The sequence below is a fragment of the Onychomys torridus genome, unplaced genomic scaffold (assembly GCF_903995425.1).
Source record: "Onychomys torridus unplaced genomic scaffold, mOncTor1.1, whole genome shotgun sequence".
In the NCBI taxonomy this organism is placed as follows: domain Eukaryota; kingdom Metazoa; phylum Chordata; class Mammalia; order Rodentia; family Cricetidae; genus Onychomys; species Onychomys torridus.
Genome location: NW_023413299.1, coordinates 163,702 through 179,195, shown reverse-complemented (window position 1 = coordinate 179,195; position 15,494 = coordinate 163,702). Strand labels below are relative to the sequence as shown.

At 42.7% G+C, this 15,494-nt stretch overlaps 1 protein-coding gene across 1 annotated transcript; it reads left to right on the top strand.

Moving 5' to 3' along the window:
- Positions 1–1,295: 1,295 nt before the first annotated feature.
- Positions 1,296–12,641, top strand: LOC118576244 (homeobox protein Rhox13-like). The gene is made up of 3 exons (XM_036176564.1): positions 1,296–1,660; positions 9,354–9,399; positions 12,522–12,641. Exons 1-3 carry the CDS (start codon positions 1,296–1,298, stop codon positions 12,639–12,641), a joined length of 531 nt encoding a protein of 176 aa, XP_036032457.1.
- Positions 12,642–15,494: the final 2,853 nt, after the last annotated feature.

Sequence of the window (15,494 nt, the reverse complement as noted above, 5' to 3'; positions counted from 1 at the left end):
TGTTTTAGCCCAGCAACATTTCACAGATGGGAAATGTCCCCAAATAATCTTTGAAAGTCATTAATAGTCCATAATTGATCTATCCTTATTTGCACCTTTGGGGTATAACTTTGTGCAGTCATATTTTATATCATAAATAATTAATAGAATCTCATCTTTGTATCTTTTCAGGAGCAATTTGTAATCTCCAAGAAGGTAAATTTTTCTTTTCTTCTGGGAATCTGTCAGGAAGAGGGGGCCTGACCCTCCACCACTCCCAACATTGGCTAACTCAGGCACCTATTACTTTTCTGAAGAGGTGTCATATGCCATATTCCACATGCCAAATATTATTTTAAACACTGCCTGAATATTTACAAATTTACCTTTAATCCAGTAAAGGACTCCATCAACATCCTCAGTGATAAGAACTAAGGCAAATATTATATGTGGAATTTAACATAGATTATAAAATTATCATAATCTGAGATAATTATTTCTTAAGCAGATCATTTTTATTTTGATGGAAGGGAGTGACTTTTGTTTGGTTGTTTTTTACAGTGACATTAACTAGAATTATATTAAAACCCAATCCCAAGTTCTTGATGTTGAGCTTAAAGAACAATGGCTAGCTAGCATTCAACATACTAGAAGGCTCTCTTGAACTAGCAGCCACTAATCTGATATTGTCCACTGAGTTCTAAGCCCACTCTCCGAGCAGCAATGTTAGGTGGAGGGTGAGGTCCACAGAAATTTTCTACATGTTCACACAAGTGTCCTGTGGTCAGTGTGTGTTCCCAACATTCACCCATACTCTATTCCCCAATCATCTTGCATTGCTACACAATTCACCGTTCAGTGTCATCTCTACAATCTAGGAGCAACAGGTAGCATGCACACGCGCACAGACACAAGCAAACACGCATTCTGGATGCATGCCTGGAAGCAAGTTTTAACTTCACATGGCCTTTCACACTGCTTTTCTCAATGGCTCCCTCAGTTCCTCATCTTTTGGGCCACATCCACTATTTGTGCAACAAAGCAAATACCACCTACCTCAGCAAGGGGTCAAAAAGCCCAGAGCAGTCAGTCAGTGAGAGAAAAGCCTATAGCGCCCATTTGAGATGAGTGTGTGGACATCAGCCCTGAGGAACATGGTAAAGTGTGGAGCATGCGCAGAAGGATGCGTTGACGTCACCCATTCCTCAGACCTTCTTGGTGCCTCATCAGTAGTAGAGACTGACCTCACAATAGGCCTCTAGGGCGGTCATTCCCCGGGCTTCACTTCTCTCTGTGGCTTTGGCCCACTACTAGTCATGGCCCGAAAGGTCCATTGGGAATATATATATGTTGTAAGGGATGAGAATGGTGAGGAGATAGCTGAGGTCTCCACCTTAGAGGCTGCCTTGGCGATGGTGGGTGGCAACCCTAGTGGAGGCGATGCAGGCTGCTCAATGGACCGAAATAACAAGGCCCACCAGGTCCCTCAGAGTAGGGACCCGAACTCCTCTTCCTCGGAGCCACACCAGGAGCCAGGACCCTCAGTCAAACCTATGATTCTGATTCCAAGGCGCCTTTCATCACGAAGGAGACGGCGAACCTCTTTCAAGTTAACAATGGGGCAGGTCGAGAAAATGAAAAATTTGTTCAAAAAAACCCAGTACCCAGATGCGCTTGCCAGGTATGTGCCTTGCACCAGGAGCTATCCCCAACCTCCCTGTTGTCTCAGGTTGAGGTATCCTTTTGTTCTTCCAGGCCCTGGTTCCCTATCATCCCTCCCTAAGCCCCTGCTACCTTCTTCATTGCTGGTGGGTACAGAAGGGTGCCTTGTGTAGGGGTCAAGGTCAGTACTAGTGTGCAGTGTTGACCTGAAAAAAGTTTACATAGTTAACATCACTCATTTAGAGTCATATTTTAATTTCTGTAAAATATAGAGACATGAGTGTAGTGTGAAAAATGCTCACTAGTGTTTAGTTCACCAGTGTTAAAGATTTACATTTTGTTGGGTGTCCTGGTCACCAGTGGTCTAGTCATATTTTCAGGGACTGTGTACCTATCCATCAATTCCTTTTGAATTCCCTTTCACTTCTTCTGGTACTGTTTTTGTAAATTAGTATAATTTGCTCAGCATACACTTTGGAATTTACTTTTGTTTTTTTCCCCTTTTTAAAAAAATTATAATTGTGTTTTAATTTTCCACATCAGCCATTCATTCCCCTGTCCTCCCCACTCCTGCCCCCACCCCCACATTCCTCCCATCCCCTCCCCTTCATTCCCATCTCTTCCAGGGCCCAGAATCCCCGGGGGATTCATTTAAACTTGGTGTATTCAGTACAGGAAGGAGTAGTCGCCTCCTTCCAGGCTGAACAAAGTGTCCCTGTGTAAGCCCAAGGTTCCAAACAGCCAGCTCAGGCACTAAGGACAGGTCCTGGTCCCACTGCCTGTGTGCCTCCCAAATAGTTCAAGCTATTCAATTGTCTCACTTATCCAGAGGGACTGATCCAGCTGGGGGTTCCACAGCCTTTGGTTCACAATTCATGTGCTTCCATTCATCTGGCCTTTCATCCCTGTGGTTTTTCCAATCCTTGGCTCAACAATTCATGCTCCCACAGTCCCTCCTCCTTCTCGACAACAGGACACATGTAGCTCCACCTGGGGCCTGGCTGAGGATCTTTGCATCCACTTCCATAAGTCACTGGATGAGAGCTCCAGCCTGACCTTCAGGATATTTGTTCATCTGATCACCAGACTAGGTCAGATCAGGCTTTTTCTCAACCACTGCCAGCAGTCTACAGAGGATGCACCACTGTGGACCTCAGGGGACCTCTCCAGCACTCTTCCCTCTACTGTTCTCATGTGGTCTTCATCCATCAATGTCTACCATTCCTTGTTCTCCCTTTCTGTTTCTCATCTAGCTGGGATCTCCTGTTCCCCCAAGCCTCCTTTCCCTCAAACCTTGCCCTTCATTTCTCCAAATCTGTTCCAGGTTGTTCATGTAGATCTCATCCATTTCTCTGTTATTTGATGATCCCTGCGTCTTTGCAAGGGTCCCGTTTTCTAGGTAGCCTCCCTGGAGTTGTGTATGAGTTTATTAATCTTTGTTTTACATCTAGTATCCTCCTATGTGTGAGTACATACCATGTTTGTCCTTCTGAGTCTGGGTTACCTCACTCAGGATGATTTTTTTCTAGGACCATCCATTTGCCTGCAATCCTCATGATGTCATTTGTTTTTCTCTGCTGAGTAGTACTCCATTGTGTATATGTACCATATTTACTTTATCCATTCTTCAGTTGAAGGGCATCTAGGTTGTTTCCAGGTTCTGGGTATTATAAACAATGCTGATATGAACATAGCTGAGCAAATGCCCTTCTGGTATGATTGAGCATTCCTTGGGTATACCCCAAAGAGTGCTACAGCTGGGACTTGGGGTAGACGGATTCCCAATTTTCTAAGGAAGCGCCATATTGATTTCCAAAGTGGCTGTACAAGCTTGCATTCCCACCAGCAGTGGAAGAGAGTTCTCCTTGTTCTAAATCCTCTCCAGCATAAGCTATCTTCTGTGTTTTTGATCTTAGTCACTCTGACAGGTGTAATGTGGTATCTCAGAGTCATTTTTATTTGCATTTCCTTTATAATTAGGGATGTTGAGCAATTCCTTAAGTGTCTTTCAGCCATTTTAACTTCATCTGTGCATAAAATTCTCTGTTTAGTTCTATAGCCTATTTCTTAATTGGACTGTTGGGCATTTTGATGTCTAATATCTTGAGTTCTTTATATATTCTGTATATCAGCCCTCTGTCAGATGTGGGGTTGGTGAAGACATTTTCCCATTCTGTAGGCTGTCGTTTGGTCTTGTTGACCATGTCTTTTGCTCTATAAAAGCTTCTCAGTTCTAACAGGTCCCATTGATTGATTGTTTCTCTCAGTGTCTGTGCTACTGGTGTTATATTTATAAAGTGATCTCTGGTGCCAGTGAGTTCGAGAGTACTTCCTAATTTCTCTTCTATCAGGTTCAGAACAACTGGATTTATGTTGAGATCTTTGATCCACTTGGACTTAAGTTTTGTGCATGGTGAGAGTCATGGATCTATTTGCAACCTTCTACACATTGATATCCAGTTATGCCAGCACCATTTGTTGAAGATGCTTTCTTTTTTCCATTGTACATTTTTGGCATCTTTGTCAAAAATTATATGTTCATAGGTGTGAGGGTTAATGTCCAGGTCTTCAATTAGATTCCATTGGTTCACATGTCGGTTTTTATGCCAGTACCAAGCTGTTTTTATTACAGTCGCTCTATAGTAGTGCTTGAGGTCGGGAATTGTGATGCCTCCAAAGGTTGTATTATTGTACAGGATTCTTTTGGCTATCCTGGGTTTTTTGTTTTTCCATATGAATTTGAGTATTATTCTTTCCACATCTGTGGAATTTGATGGGGATTTTGTTGAATCTGTTGATTGCCTTTGGTAAGGGCACCATTTTTACTATGTTAATCCTGCCTTTCCATGAGCATGGGAGATCTTTCCATTTTCTGACATCTTCTTCAATTTCTTTTTTCAGGGACTTAAAGTTCTTTTCATATACGTCCTTCACATGCTTAGTTTGAGTAACCCCAAGGTATTTTATATCATTTGTGGCTATCGTAAAGGGGGATGTATCTCTGATTTCCTTCTCAGCCTGTTTTTCTATTGTATATCGGACGGCTACTGAGTTTTTTTGGGTTTATCTTGTATCCTGCTATGTTGCTGAAGGTTTTTATTAGCTGTATCAGTTCCTTGGTTGAATTTTTGGGGTCACTCATGTATACTATCATGTCATCCTCAAATAGGGAGAGCTTGACTTCTTCCTTTCCAATTTGTATCCCCTAAATCTCCTTATGTTGTCTTATACCTCTGGCTAGAACTTCAAGTAATATATTGAATAAGTATTGGGAGAGGGCACAGCTTTACCTTGTTCCTGATTTTAGTGGTATTTATTTGAGTTTCTCTCCATTTAATTTGAGGTTGGCTGTTGGCTTGCTGTGGATTGCCTTTATTATGTTTAGGTATGTTCCCTGTATTCCTGATCGCTCTAAGACCTTTTTCATGAAGGGGTGTTGGATTTTGTCAAATGCCTTTTCTGCATCTAGTGAGATGATCATGTGGATTTTTTTTTGAGTTTGTTTATATGGTGTATTACATTGAAGGACTTTGATATGCTGAACCACCCTTGCATCCCTGGGATGAAGCCTACTTGATCATGGTGGATAATTGTTTTGATGTGTTCTTGGAGTCTGTTGGCCAGAAATTTATTGAGTATTTTTGCATCAATGTTCATGAGGGAGATTGGTCTATAGTTCTCTTTCATTGTTGCATCTTTGTTTGGTTTAGGAATCAGGGTAATGTAGCCTCATAGAAGGAGTTTGATAATATACCCTCTGCTTCTATTGTGTGGAACAATTTAAAGAGTATTGGTATTAAGTCTTCTTTGAAGATCTGATAGAATTCTGCAGTGAAACCATCAGGTCCAGGGCTTTTTTTTGGTTGGGAGACTTTTAATGACTGATTCTATTTCCTTAGGGGCTATTAGAATATTTAATTGGTTTGTCTGGTCTTGATTTAACTTAGATATGTGGTACCTATCCAGAAATTTATCCATTCCTTTTAGATTTTCCAGTTTTGTGGAGTAGAGGTTTTTGAAGTAGGACCTGATGATTCTCTGGATTTCATCGTTGTCTGTTGTTATGTCCCCCTTTTCATTTCTGATTTTGTTAATTTGGATGCTCTCTCTCTGTCTTTTTGTTAGTTTGGATAAGGGATTGTCTATCTTGTTGATCTCAAAGACCAAACGTTTCATTTCATTAATCCTTTGTATTGTTCTCTTTATTTCTATTTTATTGATTTCAGCTCTCAATTTGATAATTTCCTGGCATCTGTTCCTTCTGGGTGCCTTTTCTTCTTCCTGTTCAAGGGCTTTTACGTATGCTGACAATTCACTAGTGGGAGATTTCTCCAGCTTCTTTATGTGGGCATTCGGTGCTCTGAATTTCCCTATTAGCACTGGTTTCATAGTGTCCCATAAATTTAGATATGTGGTGTATTCATTTTCATTGATCTCTAGGAAGTCTTTAATTTCTTTCTTTATTTCTTCCTTAACCAATTGTTGATCCAGTTGAGCATTGTTCAGTTTACATCAGATTTTAGGATTGCTATAGTTTTTTTCTGTTGTTGAAATCTAACTTTAAACTATGGTGGTCTGATAGAACACAGGAGGTTATACCAATTGTTTTGCATCTGTTGAGATTTGCTTTGTGGCCAAGTATGTGGTCGATTTTAGAGAAGGTTCCATGGGGTGCTGAGAAGATGGTATATTCTTTTCTGTTTTGGTTTAATGTTCTGTAGATAACGATTAAGTCCATTTGAGCCATAACATCAGTTAAGTCCATTATGTCTCTGTTAAATTTCAACTTGGCCGATCTGTCCAGAGGTGAAATTGGAGTGTTGAAGTCTCCTACTATTAATGTATGGGATTTTATATGTGATTTAAGCTTTAGTAATGTTTCTTTAACATATGTGTGTGCCCTTCTGTTTGGGGCATAAATGTTCAGAATTGAGACTTCATCTTCATGGATCTTTCCTGCGATGAGTATGTAATGACCTTCATCATCTCTTTTGATTGATTTTAGTTTGAAGTGCATTTTGCTGGATATTAGGATGTCTATACCAGCTTGCTTCTTAAGACGAATTGATTGGAAAGCCTTTTCCCAGACTTTTATTCTTAGGAGGTGTCTGTCTCTGAATTTGAGGTATGTTTCTTGTATTCAGCAGAAAGATGGGTCCTGTTTTCATATCCATTCTGTTAGTCTGTATCTTTTTATAAGTCAATTAAGTCCATTGATATTAAGGGATATAAATGACCAGTGATTGTTCGTTCCTGTTGCTTTTTTTCATTTTTTGGTGGTAGTATGTGTGTACTTCTCTTCTTTGGGGTTTACTGCTGTGGTGTTATCTATTGCCTGTGTTTCCATGGGTGTATCTGCCTTCCTTAGGTTGGAATTTTCCTTCTAGTGCTTTCTGTAGGGCTGGGTTTGTGGATAAGTATTGTTTAAATCTGTTTTTGTCTTGGAAGGTGTTGTTCATTCCATCTATGATGATTGAGAGTTTTGCTGGGTATATTAGTCTAGGCTGGCATCCATGGTCTCTTAGTGTCTGCATTATATCTGTCTTGGTCCTCCTGTCTTTCAAAGTCTCCATTGAGAAATCGCGTGTTATTCTGCTGGGTTTCCATTTATAAGTCACTTGGCCTTTTTTCTTTGCTGCACTTAATATTCTTTCTTTATTCTGTACATTTAGTTGTTTAATTATTATACGGCGAGGGGACTTATTTGGGGGGTATAGTCTGTTTGCTGTTCTATAGGCTTCTTGTATCTTCATATGCATTTTTTTCTGTAAGGTGAGAAAGTTTTCTTCTATGTTATTGTTAAATATATTTTCTGTGCCTTTGAGTTGGCATTCTTCTCCTTCCTCTATCCCTATTATTCATAGGTTTGGCACTTTCATATTTTTCCAAATTTCTTGGACATTTTGGGTCATGACTCTGTTGGTTTTACTGTTTTCTTTGACTGATGAATCTATATATTCTACCATATCTTCAACACTAGAGATGTTCTCTTCCATCTCTTGCATTCTGTTGGTTATACTTGCATCTGAAGTTCCTGTTTGTTTACTCAGATTTTTTATTTCCAGCATTCCATCTGCTACGGGTTTCTTCATTTTTTCTATTTCCCTCTTCAGTTCTTGAACTGTTTCCCTTGTTTTTTCCTGATTTTCCTTCAGGGACTTATTGTTTTCTTATGCTTTAATTGTCCTTACTCTAGTTTTTTATAATGTTCTTCCCATTTTTTGTTTGTATGTTCCTCCACTTTATTTTTGATTTTTCTATATAAGGCTCTAGCCTCTTCATGACATTACTTATAAGATTGTCGTTGTCTTCTTCTTCTTCTTCTTCTTCTTCTTCTTCTTCTTCTTCTTCTTCTTCCTCCTCCTCCTCCTCCTCCTCCTCCTCCTCCTCCTTCTTCTTCTTCCATTCCGTGATGTTCAGGTCTAGCTACTGGAGAAGGGCTAGGTTCTGGTGATGCTGTATTGCTCTTCATTTTGTTGTATTTACTTCTGCGTTGGTTGTCTGCCCATCTCCTTGTGGGTTTGTTCTTGGTCTTATCACTGTACTTGGTCCAGACAGAGCTGACAGATTTAGGGATACTCGCTCTGGTCCCAGATGGAAGCTCTGGGCCAGATGGGAGCTCTGGTCCAGATGAGAGTGCTGGTCAGATAGGAGTTGGGTGGCTGGACTCTGAGTCTCAGGAAGTCCCTGAGATCTCCTTATGTTGTCCACATAGGACCTCCTCTTGTCCAGATGGGAGTTCCAGGACAGGATGGAAGCTCTGGTCCAGATGGGAGTTCTGGCACAGAAGGGAGCTGGGGGCTCTCTGGTGCAGATGGGAGATCCAGGATAGGATGAAATACTGGACACTGGTCTCTAAGTCTCCGGAAGTGGCTGGGGTCTCCAGCAGATGGGTGTGTGCAAGGCATTGAGTTTGTAGTGTACCCAGGAGGGTCTCTCTGATATCTGGTCCAGATGGGAGTTCTGGAGCAGATGGGAGTTCTATAGTGGATTGGAGCTGTGGACTGGTCTCTGAGTCTCAGGAAGTGCCTGGTGTCTCAGGCCAATGTGTGTGGGTGCAGGTTGTGGAGACTGCAGGATCTACCTGCAGTCTGGGAAAAGGGGAGCTTTCAGACAGGGCCCGCCAATTGACCGGAAAATGGGGCCAAGTTGAGCTGGTCCTCTCAGGATGGTGCCCAGGGGTGGGACCCAGGGGTGGTTGCCTCTCTGACTATAACCCCAGGCACTCACCTCTGGTCCAGATGGGATTTCCGGGGTGGATGGGAGCTGGGGGCTAGTCGTTGAGTCTCAGGAAGTGGTTGTAGTATTGGGCATCAGGTGTGGCGGCAGGGTGTGGAGCAGTCTTAGAAAAGGGGAGCCTTCCCAAAGGGCCCACTGATTGGCTAGAAATTAGGGCCAAGTTGAGCAGGTTCTCCCAGGATGTTGCCCAGCAGTGGGACCCAGGGGTGGTTGCCTCTCTGATTATAACCCCAGGCATTCACTGTTGGTCTAATTTTAATTTTTAATAGTATTTTAAAATTATTCATTGTTATTGTTTGGTAACTTTTGTAAGAATTGAAACCATTTCTAAAGCAAGACTAGTTCTGACAATGATAGTTAAATGGGGGTGATGTGAGGGAGAATGGCAAAATTAAAAAATGTAGAAATCATTTATGACTTTGCTGTTCATGCAAAACACTGAATGCTAAACATTCGTGGTTTTCTTTCTACAGGAAAGAACTTGCACAAGCTTTGAATGTGACTGAAGTCAAAGAGAAGGTCAGTAAATCCAAGCAAAGCCACTGAACAGTCAATCTACAGCCTTCCTCAGGTCTTGGGAAGCCTTGTTATAGGTGCTTTTTTTTTTATTCGAGAATTTTTTCATTTTACATACCTACAACAGTTCCCTCTCCCTCCCCATCTCCTGCTCTTATCCCAACTGCAACCGACTCCCACATCTACTCTTCATAGAGGGTAAGGCCTCCATTGGGAGAAAACAAAGCCTGGTACATTCACTTGGGACATGACCAAGTCCCTCCCTCCTGCATCAAGGCTGACCAAGTCATCCCACCATAGGGAATCGAATCTAAAAGAAAGTTTAAGTCTCAGGATTAGTCCTGGTCCCACTGTCAGGGACCCCACAAATAGACCATGCCACACAGCTGTCACCCACATACAGAAGGTCTAGTTTGGTCCCATACAGGCTCTCTAGCTGTCTGTCCAGTTTCTGTGAGCTCCCACTACCTCCGGTCAGCTGTCTCTGTGGTTTTTCCCATCATGGTCTTGATGCCCCTTCCTCATATACTCCCTCCTCCCTCTCTTCACCTGAACTCCAGGAGCTTGGCCAAGTGCTTTGCTGTGAATCTCTTCATCTGCTTCCAATGAGTTACGGGAAGTAGATTCTATGATGACAATTAAGGTAGTCACCAATCTAACTACAGAGAAAGGGTAGTTAAGGCACCGTCTCCACCATTGCTAGGAGTCATAGTTGGGGGTCATCATTTTGGTTTCTTGTGGATTTCCCTAGCACCAGTTTTCTACCAAACCCCATAATGGTTCCCTTTGTCATGATATCTCTTTCATTGCTCCCCTTTCTATCCCTACTCCAACATGGCCAACCAGATCGCTCATGCTTCCATGCCCCATCCCCTCCCTTCTAGCCCCTTCCCAGTTTATCCAGGAGATCATATCCATTTTCCCTTCATGGGGTGATCCATACATGTCTGTCTTAGGGTCTTCCTCTTTACCTAAATTCTCTAGGGTTGTAGATTGTAGCCTAGTTATCTTTTGCTAGAGAGGCTGATCTACTGCAGCTCTGGAGAGGCCGATGCACTGCAGCTCTTTAGTGGCTGATGCACTGCTGCTGTAGAGGCTGATTCACTGCAGCTCTAGAGATCCTGATGTACTGCAGCTCTAGAGAGGGTAATGCACTGCAGTTCTAGAGAGGCTGATGCACTGAAAGTCTAGAGAGCCTGAGGTAATGCAGCTCAAGAGGGGCTGATACATCGCAGCTCTAGAGAGGCTACAGTACTGCAGCTCTAGAGAGGCTAATGCACTGCAACTGTAGACAGGCTAATGCACTGCAGCTGTAGACAGGCTAATGCACTGCAGCTCTAGATATGCTGAACACTGCAGCACTAGAGAGGCTCATCAACTGCAGCTCTAGAGAGCCTGATGCACTACAGCTCTAGAGAACCTGATACACTGCAGCTCTAAAGAGCCTAATTTACTGCACATCTAGAGAGCCCGATGAACTGCAGCTCTAGAGTGCCTGATGCACTGCAGCTCTAGAGCTCCTGATGCACTGCAGTTCTAGCAATGTGGATGTGCTGCAGCTCTAGAGTAGCTAATGCACTGCAGCTCTACAGACTGATGCACTGCAGCTCTAAACAGGCTGATGCATTGCAGCTCTAGAGAGACTGATGCACTGCAGCTCTAGAGAGCCTGATGCACTGCAACTCTAGAGACTGATGCACTGCATCCCTAGAGGCTGATGCACTGCAGCTCTAGAGACTGGTGTACTGCAACAACAGAGAGAGCATGGATACAGGACAAAAGAGAAGAAAAAACGTCCATGGACTCCACGGTTCAGTGTGACTTTCTCAAAGCTTCATTTCTTATATCTCCTTTCCTCTTACAAACTTAATAGATAGGCTTTAGGAATCAAACACAAGGAATCTGACTTAATGTGAGCCTACATGAGTCAGCCACTGAGGCTTTATTTGAGTTCATGGAGGCATCAGGTTGGTAGTAGGGCTTCTGGCCATTTGGTTGGTGTTCTTTAAACTATACATCCATATTATAGGCAGGGAGAGAAAGTACAAGGAGTCACAAATGTGCAGTTTGAGAACTTCCCAATACAATGGACCCTCATTCACTTGGAGCCTCAGAGGATGGTAACATCTAACAGGTAGCTGTGACTATATTTCCATAGATAGACAATATTTAGGAAGAACTGACTTATGACTAGTTTCCTCCCACTGTTGTGGACCATCTTACATTTTGCCTTTTGAAGAAAGATAGGCTTTAAATGTCCTTGTGATGCATCAGGGCCTAGAATGCCCTCTGTGCTGGAGAGGATTCTAGAGATATAGCTGACGGATAGATATTATTCTTCATTCTGATCCTGGAGAATTTTGTATAACATGAAAGAATATACTGTTCAGGTTTACCATGAACATACACTGTTCATGAAAGAACATATACTGTTCAGATTTACCATGGGTGGAAGTTACCCTTTGGTGAATTCCTGGACATGGCAAAGGTTTCAGTGTCCTTTATGTCATTTAGTTTAAGTTAGTCAACTTTCACAAACCCTGGAGGCTGTGAAGTCAAACCATTGTCCAGGACTTCTCTGCCTACCACCTGTTCATTCTATAGAAATTTCAAGCACCAACAGTCCCATTGGCACCCTTGAAGGCTATTTTCTTCCTAAAAATCTCCCATGCTCGTTTCTGTTGATTATTTCATACTGAAGATTACTTTTACAAACAGAAAGCTGCTCCCTCCATAGGCCTTTAAAATGTGCTAACATTTTGTCATCTGCAATCTCTGCCCCAACAAGAGGGACATATCACTAGTGAGGAGGGTATTCTACAGCTGATGGTCCAATGTCAGAATGAAGACTTTCCTTTACTCAGTTACCATATATTGTATTAACACCAAGGACCTGGAACAAGTCATAAGCTTAGCATTCATTCCAATAAAAAAGAACCCAGTGAAGTGTTTATACTGCTGGGAAAAGACAGAATCATGGCTTATTGCAGAAGCTGACACACAGCTGGTGTTTGCTTTGGTGACTGAATAGAACATCAGTGTTATGTGGCTGAAAGTGGTTTTTATCTCATGGCTCTGGGGTGGAAGCCAATGCTAAATCCAATCCTGTCCTCCTCTGATTTCAGGCCTGGTTCATCAATCAGAGAGCCGAAGAGAGGAACAGTGAGAGGTCTGTAATGTTACAGAACATACATCCTCATATTGAAAAGATCCTTCTCATTGTGGATAGGGATGACTATCCCTAGAGTGCTGTCTTTGTTCAGGAGCTAGAGAGCAAATTGGTGACCCATGTAATCAATGTCCATCTTCACTAAAATTCAGCACTCATGCTAACAATAAAAACATGAATTTCCAAGTTATTTAATTTCATGTTTTCTGGGGTTTTGTAGTATATAGATGTACACTCTTCACAAAATGCCATTTAAACACAATGCCAAGTTCTGGTTTTGGGGGAGGGACATTTCTAAGTCATGAGTATTGCTTGCACAGATGATTCAGGCTCACTTGATCCTTTGAAAAAGGGATTCAGTAGTAACCCTGCAAATGGGGAATCTCAGGAGAAGGTGGGCACAGAAAGTATTGACGTTGATGATTACTTTTAATTTGGGGGGTTATACCAATTCTTTTTTCTTTTAATGAAAATAGATTTTTTTCTGTCACATAATATATCCTGATTATTGTTTCCCTTCCCCTACTCCTCTGAGTTCCTCCCCACTTACCCTCTCATCTGGACATATCCCCCTTTCTGTCTCTGACTAGAAAACAGCTCTGGTGGGTGGAAGCCACCCATAGGCCAGCCTGGGTCCTCAAGGAAGTCCTGGGCTGGCTAAAGACATTGACAGGGGAAGGTGCCATTATGAGGGGCAAATGTGTGGTGGAGAAATGGGAGAAAAAGAGAGGCAGAATGGTTCATGTGTTGTGGAAAGAGGTGGAACAGAAGAATCAAAGGTGATGAGGAGCCGGGTGAGGTGGATGGCCTGCTTTTCATGCAGGGAATTGATGACACCCGTGCCTGGACTGCTGCTGCAAAGGACCATGTTTATGTCTATAGTCCTACTGCAGCCAGGGTCTGAGCTGATGTCCATGGCATCTGTTGCCACCAAACGCCATGCAGATGCCCAGGGTCTGGTTAGCCACCTCAGACCATGTTGATGTCTGAGAACCTTGCTGCTTGCTGCTGGGGCTAAATTGATCTGAGTGACCTGAGCTGCCACAGGGGACATGGTGACATATGGACCCAAGATGCTCTGGAGGGATAACTCTGAATCTGTGGCCCTGCTGCAACTGGGGTCTGTGTTGATGTCTGTGGCCCATGTTACCATAGGGGGCCATGCATGATGAAATCCAAGGGCAGTACTGAGCGTACCTGCCCTTTGTTGGCCCAAGGAAAGCTAGTCCTGCCCCTCAATAGACACTACAGCAAGAGTGCTAACCCTGACCCTTACAGGAGAGCTGACCCCAATGACTTGGTCCTGAAGAGATGGCCGCCTGTACTCAGGAGAGATGGCCCCATCCCTTAACATAGGCATGAGAGAGCTGGCCCTGATACCATGGTCATAGGAGAGCTGGTTCCACTGCTCACCTGATGGGGGCAGCTCAAGTATCCAGGATTGAACAGCTCAACTACCACCCAGGTCCATATCCAGGGCCTTGGGTTGACCCTGACTAATATCTATCCCATCTATGACCTGCTGGAGCATGTGAAGGAACTTGTTCTGAAGGATCTCCATGACTAGGTGCTGCTGTGGGATACCAGAGAAGTGTTTCAGTGAGGGTCCAGTGATGATCGTGTAGCAGAAACCAGATGCCTTGAACCAGACCCATGACTCATTGCAATTTATATATTTGGGTGGGGCTGATTGAACAAAAGTATATATTGCATGACCCATCGAGGATTCCTTTGCCATTAAAATGAATGAAGAGATGTGAAGGTGCAGTAAAGACAGAGGAGAGAAGTGGGGCTTTGTTTGTTTGTTTGGTTAGTTGGTTGGTTTTAGATTGGTATTTTGTTTAATATGAAGAGGCTTTATTAAATAAATACTGGTGCCAGATGCTCATGACACTAAGGCTACAACTGAGATTGTACCCAAGTTGCAGCCCCTGGTCATATTCATCCAAGGCTTATACAGCAAAAACCACAAGATGAAATGTATTCTGTCTACATGTATGCATGATCTAATTTTAACATATCTGTCTTGCCTTTGTCCCAGTCATTTTAACAGAGTAAGCAAGTTTGATTACAAAACAGAAATAATAGTTAATCCTATGACCTAGTGTCTTGATAGAGCAGCAGATTTTACAGGATCAGATAATTTAAGAACTGTCTTCAATGACTTAGAAAAATGGGGGTAGAGGGTAAGCTGCTAGGGCACGGCTTGTACAAGCTACAGGCTTGCATATTTGAAGTGTTTTCGGTCTCTCAAGCATACTAAGTCTAAATTTTAAATATAAAGTTAACCATTACATTTCCCCCTTGAGTTGTATCTTGAGTCCAATATCTGACTCTGTGATGGATACCTGTTATTTCTAAAGCCTTTTGGTAGAAGGAAACCAGTTTCCTTTATTCCAATATTCCAGCCTTTGGTTGAGGACAAAGGGTGAGGAACTTATGTCTATAAGCGCTTCTCAGCTGAGATTAGGATGTTCTTGTCAGGACCCATGATGGCTGAAATGCAAATCAAAGGCCAAGGGTAGGTGTTCAGGCAGTGGGGGCATTCATCAGAAGCATCTGGTTTGCTGTGGAGACAGGGAGAAATCACATTGGCTGGACTGGTTCACATAAGCTTTCAGCAAGTCCAGGGCTCGTGGTCTATTGGTGCAGTTTGTTGTCTGCAGCCAACTCCTGATGTCTGTTGGCTGATTGGAAATCCGGTGGTACAGAGGTAGACTGGGGACAAAAGTTAAAGTTTAGGAACTTAAAGGAGAATCTTAGATTTAGAACTTTGCCCTCAGGAAGAACCAGCAGGTATGCAAGCGTAGGCTATTGATGGACAAGGGTACCTATCTGGAATCCATTTGATGTGAGACATGTGGATGCAAGTTTTGTCTTTTTATAGCTTATATCGATGTTTAAAACTTAAAGAAAGATAAATTTTTAG

Coding starts and splice junctions, on each gene's coding strand:
- LOC118576244 (XM_036176564.1), top strand. CDS start 1,296: ATGGCCCGAAAGGTCCATTGGGAATATATATATGTTGTAAGGGATGAG. Junction 1,661..9,353: donor TACCCAGATGCGCTTGCCAG/GTATGTGCCTTG, acceptor TTCTTTCTACAG/GAAAGAACTTGCACAAGCTT. Junction 9,400..12,521: donor TGACTGAAGTCAAAGAGAAG/GTCAGTAAATCC, acceptor CTCTGATTTCAG/GCCTGGTTCATCAATCAGAG.